General features: G+C 36.2%; 1 protein-coding gene, 1 long non-coding RNA gene and 1 other non-coding gene across 3 annotated transcripts in view; all 3 read right to left on the bottom strand.

The window, feature by feature from the left end:
* LOC106904327 (uncharacterized) overlaps positions 1 to 5,585 on the bottom strand; it is a 110,206-nt gene extending 104,621 nt beyond the window's left edge. The window contains exons 1-2 of the long non-coding RNA XR_015765439.1: positions 4,542 to 5,585; positions 4,050 to 4,124 (exon numbers count right to left, since the gene is read on the bottom strand). This is a non-coding gene — a long non-coding RNA (uncharacterized LOC106904327). The remainder of the gene's footprint in view (positions 1 to 4,049; positions 4,125 to 4,541) is intronic.
* A 3,160-nt stretch (positions 5,586 to 8,745) lies between these two features.
* Positions 8,746 to 8,839, bottom strand: trnai-uau (transfer RNA isoleucine (anticodon UAU)). Its single transcript has 2 exons — positions 8,802 to 8,839; positions 8,746 to 8,781 (listed from the first exon to the last, which is right to left on the bottom strand). It is a non-coding gene; the product is annotated as a tRNA-Ile (tRNA).
* A 1,271-nt stretch (positions 8,840 to 10,110) lies between these two features.
* On the bottom strand, positions 10,111 to 18,725 carry hcar1-3 (hydroxycarboxylic acid receptor 1-3). Its single transcript, XM_088013155.1, has 3 exons — positions 18,562 to 18,725; positions 13,581 to 14,598; positions 10,111 to 12,656 (listed from the first exon to the last, which is right to left on the bottom strand). Exon 2 carries the CDS (start codon positions 14,533 to 14,535, stop codon positions 13,591 to 13,593), a length of 945 nt encoding a protein of 314 aa, XP_087869281.1. The 5' UTR covers positions 14,536 to 14,598; positions 18,562 to 18,725; the 3' UTR covers positions 10,111 to 12,656; positions 13,581 to 13,590.

Here is an 18,725-nt window from a genome sequence, read left to right as displayed (position 1 = left end):
TTAACAGTTGTATGGCATTCTGACTTAGCGGTTAAGTGAGTTTTACACGGGCGTGTGTTGTAGCTGACTCCAGCAGCAGCCAGACCTGCTTTAAATACACTTTGAAACCATGACAACACATGTATATCTATATAGTTATCATTGAAAACAATTTAATGACTTATTTTCGTCATAACTTGCTACGTATGGTGAACTGACAACTCCTCTGACGGTCGGATTTCTTAATGCATGTATGCTAACCTGACAGCGTATGGCTATCTGATAGAACAACGGCTCTCAGTGAGTGACACTCCAGTCCTATCTAATAAGAAAAGAGCCGTGGAGAAGAATCGACTGTTTCTGAATGTCACCTCACTATATTGCAGACTTTTGGACATAGCGTTGTCCCATATATGCGACAAGTCAGTCTACACCTCCGCACAATAATTCAGCACAGTGAGTGATAACATTTTTCATCACAATGCTTATGTGTCTCTGTACAGCTAGCTTTGATAACATCACGTTAACGGAGCTTACCTTCTTTGAGCTACTTTTCTAAGTGACGAAAAAAGTTAGACGTTGTCCCCACCGTCTGTGAAAGCGAAGCGCTGCTGAGTTAGCTGTGGCCATCGGATTTCTTACTATTTATGCAGCGCTATTATATTACTGACGATTAGACAAACATTTTTTGCCGAGAGGAAACCACTGCGCATGTCCTGGAGCGCCACGCGAGTGAAAGGTGGGGAGGGGACGGGGAGGGAGAGTAAAAGGTGAGGAGGGGAGGGGGGAGTAACAGAAACACATAGTTGATTGGATTTTAATCGGTGCGTTTTGCATCCACTGAAAACAAAAATGTTAACAAATAAACTGGACAGTATGCTGTACGTTTAGTGATATTTTCACAGTTGCGGTCTTGACTGGTCTTGAAATAAAATGCCGAGTCCTCAGCGCCCGAGACCGAGACAAGACCGAGACCAAATGCGGTCGAGTCCGAGACGAGACCGAGACCATCAAAAAATGGTCTTAAGACCAGTCTTAAGACCAAGACCAACTTCGAGTACCACAACACTGCTATTGCCATTTAAATCTGCGTTACAATGACACAGCAAAAGCAGACACAATGGATGGACATGAACCCCCGATGGGAGCTGATAAAACACTTGGGTCTCATGCCAAAATACAGAGAATGCAAAAAGTAATAACAATACTGTGGCTCCGTTTTTTTGTTTTTTCATTTTATTCACAGCATTAAAAACTTTATTCTACCAAGAACGACCACCGCGCAGTCTGGGCGCAGCTTGGAGGTGTGTGCGCAGCTCTTAGTTCAAACTACTTCTGATTTCTTTCCTGCATTTAATCTGCAGGAAATAAATCAGATTTCAAGAAACTGTTTTTTAAACATGGTTTAAAAAACACAGTTTTCTTCATTCCCCCAGCAACCAGCACAGCTTAGTCTGGACGCAGTTTGGAGTTGTGTGTGTGCCTCTCAGCTTGTGCTCCTTTTCTATTGACCAGGAGAATATAATTTTTTTTTTTTCATTTAAAATGCAACTCAAGAAACACTTTAGTCTCCCAGCAACCACTACAGCCGTGTCTGGGCGCAGTTTGGAGGTGTGTGCACGCCCCTCAAATCAGACTCATTCTCTATTCACCAGGAAATTGGGATTATTTTTTTCCCCCCAATTTAAAAATATCAACTTAAAAGCACAGCTTTCTTCAGTTTTCCATCTCAGCTCATTTCCTGCATTCGGATGATAAAAAAAAAGAATTTTAAAAAGTGTAAAAAGTGATTTTATGAGTGTGTATGTTTGTGTGTTCGCACATGTGAACCATTTCGAATTGAGACACCAAGAAAGAGTTGTTGTCTCTTTCTGGATAAGTTCAGCCAGATCCATCTTGGCTCATTCTCTCAGATAGCAGCTTTTATGGATCTTGGTCCTTGGTCTCTCCAAGAGTGTAAATCGCTCTCCCAGGGCTCCACGCGCTTTCCGTTATTCCTGACATTTATCTGGACGCAGCAGACGTACCACGGAGGACGTTACTTTCACTGCGGCTCCCTAAGGGCCACGAGAAATGGAGGCTGTGATACAAACAAGATCACGAACCAGGATGATGATTCTCCTCGTGGATTTTTTATTTTTCCTGCTTGACAAATGAGAGCCTGAAGTCTCTGTGGAGAGACAAAAGAAGCTGCAGAACTTGAGGAGTTTCACGTTTCCTCAAAGTTATGGGACCCAGAATCACTTTCTTGGAAGCGAGTGCATCCATGTGCAGCTAAAGCTCTGATTCATAGGATACGCCACACATCCGACTGAGGAGTCATAAATGAAAAGCGGATGACTACAAATCTTCTGATTCTTCTGTAATTTTTCTGTGTGTTTGTGGTAAAATAGCCAGGCTGCTGAAGAGATTTTAAGTATATTTGGCAGGTAAAGCAAGCAAAATATGATGAGCAGTACATATTTTTACTGAAGTAAAAGTAAAAAGTGACCATCTAATAAATTACCTAAGAGTAAAACAGTATTTGGTAAAACATCTACTCAAGTACTGAGTAACTGATCAATTACTATTTTAAAATGACATCATCAGATGGACCAAAATATAAAGTTAGGTGGAAATTTTGGTATTTTAAGGACCAAAATGACAATAATTGATAGACATAGCAAAAAATAACAAAATCAGGCAAAGATTTTGTTATTTTGAAATCGATTCACTGTGCAGTGAATCGATTTCCAACTCCCCCAAAAATCTGAAATCTCTGAGAAAGTTGTGTAAAAATTTAATTTCTCTTATGTTGCAACTGAGAATTTAAATAACTCCAACCTTTGAGTTTTTATTTATAAAATCACTCGTCAGCACCACACTGGTTGGCATCTCTGCTTTTAAATCTTTAATTATAAATATTTTTAAACAAGGAGTAAGACGGCACACCAAAGCGGTTTGTTTTGGTGGCTGATAGCCAGATTTTTTTTTCCATAACTGATTTGCAGTTGCGTCTTTTTCTTCATAATTGCTCTTAAATACATGCCTCCAGCTCCATTTGTGCTGCTTGTGGCTGCATCTTTAATTGCATAAAAATTAAATTGTGGGTAAAGCAAGTGTGTGTTGAACATGCATAAGAGTTTCCCTTAATTAAATATTTCCACTTATTTTAACAATGTTTTTGAAAGTCAACTCAGTGAAACACTGTGATATTGATCGTGGGTGTCAGGTTTAAATGTTGTTAAATGTTTCTATTCTCCACTAATCAGAACAAAGAGATTAAATAATATTTAAATCAACTCCAGAAAACCGCAATAATTCAAACTGTTCCCTCTGAAAGAGGCACACAGGACATAAAACTACTAAATTTAAACTACCGGCGAGACACATAGGTTACTAAATTAAAAATGCAAAAATTAGTTTGATATTTTTAAAACATTTTTTGTCCTATTTAGCTTTACTTGCTAAACAAATATGTTTTTATTAATTAAATATTTTTACACTGCAAAAACACAAAATCATACCAAGTATTTTTGTAGTTTCTAGAGTAAATATCTTCCATTCAAATTCAAAAATACTTTATTAATCCCAAAGAGAAATTCAATATTATTATGAAATAAGACAAAACTAACTCACAAATAAATTTCCATTCAAATATATAGGAGCTTTTTAAGTCATTAATTTTAATATTGGTGAAAAAGCACTAGATTATTTCACTCATAACAGGGAAAAATGTGTTGTTGTAATTGAAAGAGTCTGCCTCATTTCAAGTGTACTAAAACCTATAAATACTTGGTAAGATGTTGTGTTTTTGCAGTGTCATTAAAGATCCAAAATATATTTTAAAAATCTGACATTTTTCAAACTTTCTGTTTTGGAATAAAAATTTGGCCTAAAATTTTGTTGCCAAAAATGTTTGACAACAAAAGTGTGGCCAACAAATTTTTACCACTCATGACTTCTGGTCAGGGGCCGAACAAAACCATTTCAAGGCCCTCGTGCCACACATTGGACACCCTTGGCCTAAAGTATTAAATATACCTAACAATCATGACTTTTACTGTGTGGAGAGAAAATATAAGTCTCACCTGAACAGAAGTTGCAGTTCCAGCAACGTCAGTCGACGTCATGTTGCGTCAGCAGTCACTCTACTGCGCATGTCACTTTCAGAACGACAAAAATACATTATTCTAATTATTTAAACTATTTACAATTAGGCTAATTAAATAATTTACAACTAGCAGCCAGCGCCAATCACGTCTTTTCACCCGGCGCACCATTGCGGCATCTGCAGCTATCAGAGGTTTTATTTTTAGCACACCCATCTCTGCACCTCCACTGTCTTCCGTTCAATCCGCTGCATTTTTAATTTTTGAAGGCATAATTTATCACCTGCCTTGATTGATGCAGCTACATCTTCATTTTCCCCTCTGATCGTGAACAAACTAATTAATAAGTTTACTTTTCTTTTGTACGCTAATCTCACTGAGAGCTGATGATTTTAACAAAATTGCAAAAGAAAAAAAAGAAAGTCAACACCCGACGTTTGGGCCATTTTCTCTTGTCATTTATTGACTCACCTGCATTTAATGCGCGGGTCCTTAAAACGCATCTCATTCACTAATGTCAGTTTAGTAGAATAACTTATTTTATCACGCTGTGATAAACAGATGTCCACTGACTGGCAACATGCTAGCTAATGTGAAAACTGCTACATTAATACTGATAACCATGGCAACCAGCGGCTCGTTCTGCGGGCAAGTTGCGCGCGCATCCACTGTGTTTACAAATGAATAATCTCTCTATAAAATTAAATAGCGCATTATCATCTAACATCCTCCTGGAAAACCTAAAATTTCATCCATTTTGGATTAAAAAAAAAAACACAAACAAAAGACGACATGAAAGTTTGTCTGGTGTGTGGCCGACAGAAATTACGTCACTTCCTTTCGGTGGCGAGTCGATCGACACTTAATCAGCGAAGTCGCTCCAGGCTTAAAAGAAGAGGGAAAAAAAACACTAAGAAAGAAAGAAAAAACACTAATGATGATAATTATAGCCCACAGGCTGCCATACATAACAGCTGGGCCTGGGAGCCATCACACAGCTAGATGGTGCATCTGCACTCAACACTAACCAAACACAGATGGGAGTTATTGGCACATAGCTGCATGGTTAGCAGCAGTAGGGGGTCGGCCTTGGACCTACAGATCCGAACTCACTGTTGCAGATTTCCTACAGCTTGAACACGTAAATAAACTGCTCCCATGACAAGTTTATTTTAATTAAACGGCAAATGAAAGTCTTGGTGGTAGATATGATAGCTCAATCTGAGAAGACCACACAGATCTGCATCACTGAATCAAGACAATTACTGCTGCAGGCGAGATCAGGGCAGAAATATGAGAACAGGTCTTAGCATAACATCTACGCACTCCCAGACAAAGCTCCTTCAGCTTTGTTTACTTTCCTTTATCACACTCATCATCATCCCGTTCCATCTGATGATGGTACCATCTGACTGCTACATGTGGAAACCATAAGAGAGAACGCAAAAATGACGCCCAAGCATATGAAGAAGTTAACAAAAAATGTACTTTAGATGGAAATAAATGGTTGACGTGAACCTACAATGGAACTAGTTGAACTCTATGACCTGTCATTTCTTCCAGGATCATGTTTTTTCAATGAGGAGTAATGATCTTATGGATTTAAGGCCAAGAACTTTGCTTTTTGGGTCAGTAAGGTCTTTGACGGAAAACCAGAGAAATTAGCAAACAGTTTCTGGATGAAGAAACTTCCACACAACAGATAAAGCAAGTTTAAACTGCTTGTAACTTATTATTATTCCTTTATTATGTGTCTCTTCTTAACAGACGCAGCTGAGTTTCCATTACAAATGTGCGCAAAACTTTGTCAATTCCTTGCTAATGTTGAAAAAAAACACAGTTTCACAATTGCTGTGTTTCCACTAAATAAAAAATGCCATTAAAATCACACATGAAAGAGTTTGCTCATGCGATAAATCACTAAAAAAACGACTACTTCCTGCTTTCTTCTTCATGGTTTCCGTTAGTAGTAACATCCTGTTGTTGATCGTGTGACTTGTGTGATGCTGAACAAAGTGTTTCCATTGCAATTTTGTGAAATAAACAAATTTTGATAAGACCAAAAAAACCACCCCATCCTAGCTCTAAATCTTTTTATCAAAACATTAGTCTTTTTAAAATTAATTTTCAATTTGTTTTCAAAATGTTAAATTGCACCATAATATGATCAGTAGAAACATGGCTATAGAAGGTGACATTTTCTGAAAATTGACAGACAAATCTTTTCTAACACAAGAAACAAGGATAAAAGTTGTAAACTTACCTTTTACATTTCAGAGTTCATTAATCCTAGTTATAGTGTGCTGGCTCCCTACTAAAATCAATGCATACCAAAAACAAAACACCAAAAGAAAATACCAAATGCATTAAAGTCACAGACATTTAGGGAACAGGTATGTTAAATACCCAAAATTTACTATGTTTTTCTAATATTGCTTTTGTTTGTTGCCTATTTACACACTACTGTGTGGAGCAAATCTAAAATATTCTAATGAAAATGGAGCTTGGTAAGCTAAAATACCAAGGAGCAAAGCTACTTCACATGCTATTAATTAGCGTCTGCAAACCAGTCAATCCAGGAGTTCCCTCATTTTCTATATGCAGCTGATTGGCTGTTCCCAAAGAGCAGCTTCCGCAGTACTGCTAAGATGGTTTCCACTGTGCGTATTAATGCATATTACCATATATTTGGTGTTTAACTATGAAAATACGGAGTAACAATTGTTTTAAAGGTGGATCTCGAGTATTTGCACAATTTAGGTATCTGTGGATGGTTGTAGTCCTGCAATTACCAGAGACACGTGGTACAAACAGACTAAGAGTGTGCCAAGAAAACTTCTCCTGCACCATTAAACCACAACCACCAGCCTGAACCGGTTATGCAAGGCAGGGCGGATCCCTGCCTTCATTTTGTTTACGCCAAATCATAACATGTCTGTTTAAATGTGGCGGCTAAAATTGAGGCTCATCAGGATGAGGCAGCTTTTTTCCAATCTGTTATTCTCCAGTTTTGTTGAACCTACATGAACTGTCGGTTCATGTTTGTCCATTTCGCAACTTCTAAATACCTAAAGGCATTGAGTTGCTTCCATGTTGATTCAACATTTGTGGATATGTGGTAATAAGAACAGAAGTACCTAATAAATCTAATAAAGTATCCGGTTAGTTTTGTACCTGGAATATAAAAGACAGATCTTGAATCCAAAATGTGATTTTGTAAACACTGAAACTGTGAGAGTGATTCCAGCTGAACATGTTCTGGACCTTTAAAGCTTAGTGTTACTTTCCTGCTGGCTGTAGATTTCCTTTGTTTTGTTTTTTGATGGAAACACAAGTTGCAACAGCTCAAGTTTACCATGGAAGAATGAAGAGGAAAAGAAAACATGGCCATGTTTAGACAAACAGGTACAGATTAGCAATCAAAGAGAAAGCAATGAAAGTATGAAAAACGTGTTTGTTTGACTGTTTTAAATGTCAAACTCATTTTTTTTTACTTGAACGAGTCTTGACATTTTGAAAGTCAATTAAAAGATGTAATTCTTATGTTTTTTATCAATTTCAATGTTTGTTTTTGCTTTGTGTATTAAGTTATTTATTGGATCATTTCAGTTTTACACCCTGTGATATGACATTCATGCATAATACAAAACACTACACATGCATGAGGCACACATTTAACATACACAGAAAAGAAGAGAAAATTTTTATCAGCATTTTTTAAAAACAACAAAACCATTGTTTGTGTGCTGCCACATAAAATGGGCATTTAGATGAGGACACAGAAAGCAGAAGTGGGTAAACAAAAAGAAGAAATCGACTTGACTGTTTTTATTCAAAAAGGACATCCAGCCAGTTAGATTCAAGAATGAGCGGGAAAAAATAAAAAGAACGAAAAGAGGAATGTCCAAATGATGGACAACAGTGGCCTCTGGTGGTGAAACGTGTAACTGCAACGTCAATAATTATATTTAACAAATCAAACTATTTTCACTCTTTCTTCTTGCACGATTTTGATCACTTTCATAAAAAAGTAGTTATGTTTTCCTTCCAGTTATTTTAAAACCAAACATGTTTTACAATAAGTTTTAGTTGTAAGTTTAAAAATAATGCCGGCCTAACAGGTTAAATCATATAAAAAAGAGACCAATTTAAATAACTCTTATGTCTTTATTGAAGTCATATTTCAAAACTAAAATTGTTTTTTTCCTGGTTGTCGGTCTGCGCAGATGGAGTGCTACTGCCCCCTGCTGTTTGTGAATCCACACAACTAGATAAAATAGTGCTTGAGAATAACACACAGTAAACTGCGGGCATTGTCAAAATGCATCTATATTTAAATATTTCAAAATTAAACATAAATAAAGACTACCTACAAGTACAATAATTAGAAACTGAATGCTACTAAATTGAAGAAATGCTTAAAAAATATATAACAATAATAAAATAAAAAATACTAGAATAACTAAAGAAAGACAAGACAAGACAACAATGCTGTCCACACATTGGACAGATGGCCAGATCATCACAGGAAAACACTGAGACACGTTCAGCTTCCTTTCAGTTTTTATTTTTAAAAGTTCATCTACAGACAGAATCACACTGTAGACCCAAAAGCAATTACCGAACCGGACTTAGTTTTAGTGGCAGAACATTCCAGAAGGAAATACCAAAAGACTGCTCCAGGTGAGGCTCGAACTCACAACCTCGGCATTGCTCTGCAGTGTACTGACTTATAAGTACCGCGCGCTAACCGATTGCGCCACTGGAGCCTACTGTCAATGGTGGGCATTTGGGGATATAACCATGCTACAAACGGATGACGCGTAGCAGTGACGACACGTTTTTATGTATAACGTTTTATTTTCTTATTATTCTACCAATTACATGTAGATAATACATTACACAAACGTTTAGAGTCCGGAGGAATGCGTCAGCGGAAGATTTTTCTGTTTTATCTGTACATTATCTGTTCGCGGAACGACATAAAACCCTCAAAAATGGGTATTAATACAAGAAGAGCCGTGATTAAACTTAATTTAAAACAAATAAAGATAGCAGTGGCCCTCGATGAACCTCCAGTGTCTCTTTTTAACGACGTGGAAGTTCCCTGCGTGTTCACCAGTGGTGTGTTGTCCAAAAAATGGACATCCATGCTGTGAGAATTCGTCGCGGGAGCGCGCACGTTAACGTGGTACAACAAAACGTACGATTTCCTCACTAAACTCGTCTTTAAAGTGAGTGAAAGTTGGATTAAACTGTATTTTCAGTATGTCTTGGAACAAAAATATTTACAAATAATAGTTACAAACGTAAATCTTTACTAGATTTGCATAATTAGGCCAATCTCCCCAAATTCTTAAAAAGTATATTTAATTCACCAATTCAGCTCAAAAAAGTTATATGAAGTCCTTAAAAAAATAAATATTAGTATATAAATATTTATTTTACAATCCATTTTATCTACTTAGATATATGTATATTAATTCAGCTTTCATCCTGGAGTTAAATAATTAAGTGTATATTATTTTTTGGAAGACTTTACAAGACTATTTGTTTCCATTTATTTAGGTTCTGATCCCAGTTTTGACAAATTGTGAGCTGTGATCAAACCAAAATACCTCAATTTGTTAATAGTACAATAACATAATTTGGAAAGCCTTCTGTATTTTATTAAATTTTGACTTTTGGGAATGATATACTCACAGGTTGTCATTCACAGATGCAAATGGAAAGCTGGAAAACAACTTTCATTGTAAATAACTGTACTATTATTGGATAGCCATATATTTCATATTATATATTTATTTATTTCCAAAGCAAGAATAGCAGTATTAATGGCTGTAATTATGTTAACCCTCTAGTGTAAAACCAGTAGAGGTCCTCATTCTCCAAAGTTTTGGTGGGACATTTCTTACCATGTACCAGTAAAACAGATCCAAATTTCTCAACAATTACCTAATCTAGTGTATGTCCTGATGCAAGAAACACAAATTTAGGAACTAGTTTTTGGTGTGTGCTGATCAAATAAAGCAGCCCAGGATGAGATTTCAGTGATCATGTTTAATTTACAACATGTAACCATGGGTGTGGACATACAGTGGAATGGTGCATACCAAAGACATAAACATAATGATGCACAATCAAGTCAGTTAAGAAACATTTGTAGACTGTATATGAATAAAAACATAAATTTTCAGTTTTATTGCCAAAAAATAAACAAAATTAGTCCTTAATATTCTTTTTTTTCCTAAAAACATTACATTCAAGAATAATTTCAGCGACTCCAGTATTTTGTTTTTATTATGGCTCACAAAGTTAGAACAAACAGCACATAAACAGTAAATAGACATGTGCATTTTGATGCATTTATTCTTTAAGAATTATTTAAATCAAACACAACTGCAAACAAATACTAAGTGCTGCAAGCCAAGTAAGTGCAAATTAAGGTTCTTTATTTATTTACCTTTTTCTACTGTCTTGACCTCTTGTTTGACCTCCCCCCTGTTTAAAGGTGCAGGCTGTTTCTGTGGAGTTTGCATGCTCTCCCTGTTCTTGCATACTTGTACTCTGGACGGAGATAAACGTTTCAACTCAACATGAGTTGTTTTGTTAGCGGTGGTGGATCAAGAATAAAGTCATAGTGTCACGAGAATAAAGTTGCATGGGAAGTAAGTCATAATAATGTGACTTTATTTTCATAATACTACAACTTTATTCTCATATTATTATGACTTTATTCCCATATTATTGACTTTTTTCTTGCACAAGTTTATTTTAGTAATTTTATGACTTTATTCTTGTAATTTTATTTTTTTATAATTTATTTGTATGGTCCTAATACTCTGTCATATTTCTGCAATGTGATATTCTCAGAATATATATTTATTTTATTTGAGATTAAAGACATTTTTAAAGAATTGTTACACAAATTTCAGTCAACTAAAACAATACAGTAAACTACTTAACGGACAGATGTAGAAAAACTGAAGGAAAAGAAAAGCAACTGGAAAAAAGACTAGCTAGCATTAGCCAAGGAAAAGCTATCATGTAGCTTTGCTATTCTGGTCATGTTTGTAGGATCTTTGTTGTATTTTTTAATTTTAGACAAACCATATAAAGAAGATTTGTAGCTATTGAGTGATCAGAATATCACCTGTGCTAAACAACTCCTTTGGATACAGAGAAATAAGATCAGACAAGCTAACGGCTAACCAGGATGGAGGCACCGCACCATCACTGTAGTTTTTAAAGATCTTAAAAAAAAAAAACTACATTTTTGGAAAAGTTTTCATAGTGGTTCATCTGAACACTGCCTGATAGACATTTAAACCACAGTCATGCTTGCTTATACAGTTATTTTAATAGTATTTTTATGGTTATTTACATAGTGTTGGCATGACTCCTGTAACAATTATCTCTTTACACATAAGATAAATCTAGCGCTAAAAAAAAAGGGAATGCTGAAAAATTAATTTACTTCTATTGTTATATGTAATTACTATTGTATTAGATAGTTGTCTGAGAAGTTAAGTTTATTAGCTTAGCATGTGTTTCACATGAAAAAAGAGGTAAGATGATTAAACTATTATGGCCTTCCTGTTTATAAGTATAGACATTTATGAAATAACTTTCTTATCCAAATGTGTCAGCGGGTTAAAAGTTTATAAAAATACAATTCTAGTTTAAAATGATAAAAGTAGTGTCATTTTAAAAGGTGTCTCAGAGTTGGCTTTGGCTAGCAGTTAGCAACACTTTCTTGAGTTGCATGTCTCATCAAGTTGCTGTGGAAAAGTTTCAAGGGAAAAGCAAATCATGTAAAAAAAATTGCAGCATTTTGCAGCAATTGAGATCAACATCTTTTAACACAGTGTGACAAGCTGTGACACAAACTGTCTTAGTTCTGCAGTTTTTTTTAAACTTCAGCAAATGTACTTTTGTGGATCTGCCACCATATTCATTGGTTAATTTCTTATTAAAATATGTTAGTGATTGGCAGTAAGTCACTGGCTTCAAATTTGGCTATTGAGGAAAATCAAGCATCAGACTAAAGTTTGAAATACAGAGTAAAAATAAAACAATATTGAATGGTTTTCTGAGTATTTTTCCTTAGAATTACCAACAGAGATTCTCAGCGTTAATAGTTTTTTTGAGGAAATTGTCCAGGAAATTGTCCAGCAAAAAGGTGGGAAATACATAAATATATAAACTCTGTTAGATTACTCTTGTAATCTGCAATTACAAGAGTAAATGCAGATTTTATGCATTGTACTCTTACAAGATCATCAGTTGAAAAACTGTCTGACATCCTTCCCACGAATTACAACAACTGATATGTTTTAGACTGCATTGAGACGCTTGGAAAATGCTTCATTTTCCACCAATCAATCGCACACTGTAAAACATCAGCACTAAAGAAAAGGTTCTGGTCTGGCCTGGTAGAAATCTGTTGGATTTGTTCTGTTCCGTCATGTTAGATTAAGTGTTTTTTTATGGGTAAGTTGTGTGTAAAAGTGGCTCTTAGGTATCCGGGCTGCAGATCTGTAATCCCACGAAGAAGAAGAAGTCTGTTGTTTCCATGGAATAAGGCTGTGGAAAGAAATGAGGAAATCAGTAAATGAGTATTTTCTCTTTAGAAACACTTAACGTTAAAACCTTTTGTCTGCACAAAGAAAAATACTTTTCCCTCTTTGACATCAAATAAAGCAACACATTTCCTGGTTTAGGCCAGTTTGGGCTTGTGAAAATAATGACAGAGAAACGTTTTTTAAGGTCAGACATTGGGCAACACTAACTCTTAACAAGTCTGATGATGTAATTGTTTTGTAAGGCTCCAGATGTTCGTTAAGAAACAACATCTGAGTAAACTGGAGGTATAATTGTGGGCATATTTTAAGACAACAACAGTTTGTTTCTTTGTGTGACATCATGGGTAAAACTGGTCAAGGTATCAGGAAGAGAACAGTGGACGACGGGTTCATCAGATGCATGAAGGTGCCAAGTTTCTCTTCTCACCATTCAGGAATGAAATTGTTCTGTCTTTGAGATGGATATGCTTTGGTGAAAGATGTGTGGATAAATCACAGAACAAAAAAGGAAAAGGCCCTTTGAAGGTTCTGGCTAAAGCTAGTCAGAGTGTCCTAAATGACAATGAAACGGCACAAAAAATGAGTCCAAAAGGAAATAAAAGTCAGATCGGAAACACGTTCAGACTCTTTGTTGTCTGGTGACTCTGAAATAGATTATTTTTTTGTCCATAATGACCAACTTTACATTTAGCACTAAAAGAAAAATATATCTTCTTTTTGAATATATCTTCAGTAATATAAATGAAGCTTGTGACAGTAGTAATCAGTATTATATGGAAACACTGAAGCTCCATCTCAAACACAAATACAATAATTTTTATAAACCTGACTGAAAAACAGAAGACGTTTAGTCTGATTTATTGCATGTAAAAATCTGTTTCCGCTCTCTTCAATCACACAAAACCTCGATTGTTATCGTCTTTACCTGTCAGCGGTTATAGGGTGCTGTCTTCGCTGATGCTTCTCTTGCATCTGAAGGAGTTCGTCAGAGTGTCATGAAACACGGAGCTGGAGAAGAAATAGATGACGGGGTCCAAGGCACTGTTGAGGTAGGTGAAGCCAAGGCTCACCACAAAGAGATTGATCCATAACGTGTAGGATTCACACGCTTCTGGGTGGAATGTCTTTATGTAGTGCCCTACCAGGCCTGTGAAGACTCCTGGCATGAAGCAGAGGATGAACACCAAACTGATGGTCATTACAGCTCTGATGGCACGCTCCACTTTCTTTTTCTCCATTTGAACCCTTCGTATTTGGCAGGCGATCTTGACGGAGCAGAAAATGAGCAAAAACAAAGGCAGGACAAACTCTAGGACGTAGGCTACATAGTGGATTTTTATTGCCTTAGGGACGACTTTGTAGGAGTGGAAGCTGCGACATATTTTCTTATCTCCCACCGGATGGAGGAGATCGATCGTCAACAACGGAATCCGATATAAAATCACGATGAGCCATATCAGCGCTGACAGCTTGTGCGCCTGAGTCGAGGTCATTCGACTGATGGGGTGATGCGGATGGACCACCTTCAGGTAGCGGTCGATTGCCACGGCCGTCATGAACGAAATGCTGGCAGATCGATTAATGGACAGCATGTACAGGTTCAAGCGGCACCAGATCGACCCGAACTGCCAGTCGTCGTTTCGTAAGTGGGTGTCGATGCGGAAGGGCACGCTGAGGAAGAGCAGGAAGTCGGCCAGACAGATGTTAAAGAGGAAAGTGACGTGGGATTTCCATAACTTCATACGGCGGCAGAAGATCCACAGCGCGAGGATGCTGCCTGGCAGCCCCACCAGAGTCTCGATAGTCAGGAAAATTATCACAAATGCGTTTGCAACTTCACTGATCTCAGGATGGCAGGTCACATTTCCCCCTGGACTCATTCTGGCAGAGTATCATTGGATCTTTCCACACGCTGAACAAGTATGTCAACACGTGGGTTGACACTGCCAAGGAAAAGAATAAAAACTGATTAGACTATTGTTATGTTAGAAACAATCTGAAAGCAAATGATTTTTAGAACTGATGTTAGGGTTCAGATTATTTTAGGAATGACAAAAGACTAAAGAATGAACTGATATACAAACATGTAAATGGGTGAACAATGTGGCAAAGAAACAACTTGACACAAAGACATAGAAAGGAATGAAGACCTCTGAAGAAGACACTGAGCGCAACTTCCTTCCTTACAATATGTAAACAAAAATGAAGTGGCGTCAGGATTTAGCGATTGAAGGATTTTTTTGTTTGTCTTTTGCAAAAAAAAAGAAAAAAAAAAAAAGCTAATTCTCTAGCAATAGCGCGTTTGCTTGTGTTTACCCAGAATGCCCTGCCCTGTAGTCCACTTCCTGCTTTTGGAGCGGTTTCTGGTCCATTTGGTGTTCACATATGCATTCAAACCGCACCAGAGTTCACTTGAACTGAACTGAGACCGAGGTTTTTAGACGAACCAGAGTTCAGATTTTTGGTCTGCAGTAGAGTTTGATTGCACATTCACACCTCCCCAAACGAACCGGACTTTCTAGGCAAATGAAGTGAAGTTTGATTAAATCGCACCAAACATAGCTGATGTGAATGAACGCACATCACATGCTACAAACTGTATGAATTTATTTGCATAAATCCTAATATTATCTGTTGCTCTGTGAAAGACACTAACAATTTATGGCCTGAATCAGTTAATCTGTGATCGGCCTCATGGTCTGTCGAAGTGGGCAGAGGATGAACGCTCTCTGTGACAGGATTACTTTAACCTGGCTTCACTTAGCTGCTCCTTTTAGACCTGGTTCAGTTAAACAGCAGAAAGCTAGGTGAGATGACCCAACACGGTTTGGTTCAGATCAGGATTTCTCACCCATACTTTTATGAAGATTCTTTAGTTCATGCTTTGTTTACAGAACCAGAACCGGTTCCATTGTTTGCTTCTACCACGTGAGACCTGGTACCTTTTTCATAAATGTCAACTAATATTCAGTTCCCTTTTAAAGTGTTTTCTACCTGTTTTTTCTCAGTTTTTTTTTTCCTGATTCATTGAGTCAACAAAAACAAAATGAAGCATTTTTATTTACAATGGTTGGCATTTTTATTTTCTCCACCTGGTTTTAATTTTAAGAAGAGTGAAACAACCTTCTTTGGATCTAATCTTAACATTCAACCATGTTAGAAAATAGTTTAAGATGATAGAAAGGCAACAGCTCTTATTATGAGCCTCTTATTACTGCCAAGGTATGAGACTAAAACAGAAACATATTTTATTGTCCTTTATTGTGGGGAAATTTTAGTGCAACAGATTGTTTAGGAAAATGAGTTTTTTTCTCAACAACCTGATAAAGAAAGCTCGTTCTGTTCTGGGGAATATTTTGGAGATGATGGTGCAAATAAGAATTCTTCATAAAATAAAAAAATTACAACAGAGTGTCTCTAGTCAGAGGCTTCTTCAGAACTGCTGTAATACTGACTGCTACAGGAGATCCTTCCTGCCCACAGCCATCCAAGAAACCTAATGAGTCTCGACAATATTTAATGTCATTTAAGGATTACTAATGATTTACTTTAATTTTACTTGAAGTATTGCTACTCTTTCTTGAGTAAAATTTCTGCCAACTGTGAGTAACTTCACTAAATGCTGAACAAGACGGTTCAGTTAAATTTTCATACTTTTTTATTGAAAGAAACAGATTTGGAAAAAATATTTTGTTTAAATTCTAATTATGTTACTTGTATGAATCATTTTCATTTTGGTCATTAAAAATACCTAAATGTCCACAAAATTTTATATCATCTGATGATGTAATTTTTAAATATTAAATGACTAACATTTTAATCGGTGATTCAGTTCTTGGGTAGACTTTTTACCAGATTTTATTTTACTCTTACTTGAGTAATTTCTTGGACGGCTCCTTTTTTAATTTTTGGCGACTCCGTCACCCTCTGCTTAAGTTCGACCAACTCTAAAAGCAAGCACAAATGCGCATGTTGACACAATGACAAAAAGCAAAGACGTCAGCACTAAACTTAGAAAGTTGAAAAGATTATAAGTAGAAAACATTTTAGGCAGTTGCCAATTTCACTAAAAGTGCTCAGATTGACCGACGCTGAAAGGCATTGGATAAAAACCAAACAGCTTCTTCTCCGATTATACAAGATTCAGTTAAAATTTAAAGTTTATGACATGAAAATTAGAAAAAAAGAACAAGTCTGGCTTGTTTAAGGGTCTTCATTAGAAAAAAAGTGAACACTGAAACAACATATCAGCTCAAAAACCTCAAATTCTCAAAGCACGGTGGTGGACGGGTAATGACTTGGCCTTGTTTTAGAGCCAATGAGGTCTAGAGTCAAATGTAAGATATTAGTTAGAACAGCAGCTTAAGCCAGAGTCTAGAGTGTAATTATTTTCATAACAGTACAAACAGTAACAGCCTGGAGGTGTTAAGGTTGTTTCTACATTTATTGTTTCTCCTCGAAGGAGACAAATGTAATAAAGAAGATTAATGCTTATTATTATAAAACAAATGGCTGCAGATGGCAAAAGGCTAAACAAAACACAAAAATGTTTCCAGAAACCAGACATGCCCATAAACACGTACACAGAAAAGGAGGAAGACGGAGTGAGCTGTTAGCACCAATACTGAGGAAGACAATGACTCAAGGGGAGGCAGGAGTCAGACAACCACAAAAATGACTGAGAAAAAAACAAAACCAGAGCCAAGATGGTGGCAAATTCACAAAATTCAAGATTTTGTGTATTTATGGGCACTACAGAGAAGAGAACATTTATCGTTTCAGAAATATGTTATGCAAGTAAAGTAAGGTATGCATGTAAACTGCAGGTATTTGTGTGAATTTGTGCTTTAGGAAGTGGGCTAAAAAAAACAGAAAACTATGAGGAAATATTTGCACCAATTGAAAAGGGAAAACCCGAATGAGAGGGCATGCCCAGAGCTGCACTCTTTATTTATATAAAACTCTATTGTGTCAGATTTTATTAACAACTCCTTTATAAATAACATTTGTGGTTCACTAACTTTAAATACAATTAAGCACATTTAAAATTGAGTCGTTACTTGGGTGAAGTTAGAAGATTATTATGTTTGCAAGAGGAATTCCTGTAAGATCCTGCAGAAAGGATTTAACTGCACCGTAACATTAAATTAAAACTATTTCAATGCATACCAGTGCAAGTTAAACCCAAACTCAGCTTTATTAATTTGAATATTGCTAATTATAATTCATGTTTTATGAGAAATGTGGAGGGGTTTTTTTTTTGGCTGCTTTTAAAAGTTGCACAACAGAATACAAAACAAGTATCATGGGGGTAAAACTGTAATTTCCTGTATGTTCACTGCAAAACCACAAAATCTTACCAAGTATTTCTGCTTTAGTTTCTAGTGCAAATATCTTAGTACTTTTGAGAGAAGACAAAAATGACTTACAAGTAACCTTTCATCAATAAACAGTAGCTTATTTTAAGTCAATAATTGCTTATATTGATGAAAATGATTAGTTATAAGCAAAATAATTTGCCCGTGGAACACAACATTTTCCCATATTATAAGTTCAAATGTCTTTAATCATTATTTCACTTACACTAGAATCTTTTTATTTAAATTAAGGACGTATTGACTTAAAAACAGCCTCATATTTCTAGCTTAAAAGTTGTTTGTAACTGAGTTTAATCTTAATTCAAGTTTAAGGAGATAGTAGATCAAAAAATACTTGGTAAGATTTTGCAGTGTATCAACATCTTCATCTATTTTTCTGACGAATATTTAAGAGCTCGCTTTAATTCAGCTTTTCTTCTTTTATTGTTTTTTTTAAATGAAATGAATGCAACACATCTAGTTCAAACTACAGAAAAAACCACATGCATCTATAAAACCTGGGTAAAAGCTAAAGTTTTTCGTACTCACCAGCAGTAATGGGTTCAGTTGCTGAAGCGTGTGGCGAGAGTGAAAGTGCTCTACTGTGAAAAGTGTGAGATCTCCTTCCAAAAAAATGCTGATTGTGAGGGCTTGTCATAACACGACGTTGGCAAAGATGTTTCCAGAGAAAACGTTTGGCCACAAACTTACAT

This window comes from Poecilia mexicana, unplaced genomic scaffold (assembly GCF_051168715.1).
Source record: "Poecilia mexicana isolate PSO_F unplaced genomic scaffold, ASM5116871v1 scaffold_15, whole genome shotgun sequence".
NCBI classification, from domain to species: domain Eukaryota; kingdom Metazoa; phylum Chordata; class Actinopteri; order Cyprinodontiformes; family Poeciliidae; genus Poecilia; species Poecilia mexicana.
Note: the sequence above shows the minus strand (reverse complement) of the source record. Positions and strands in the feature narration are given on the sequence as shown.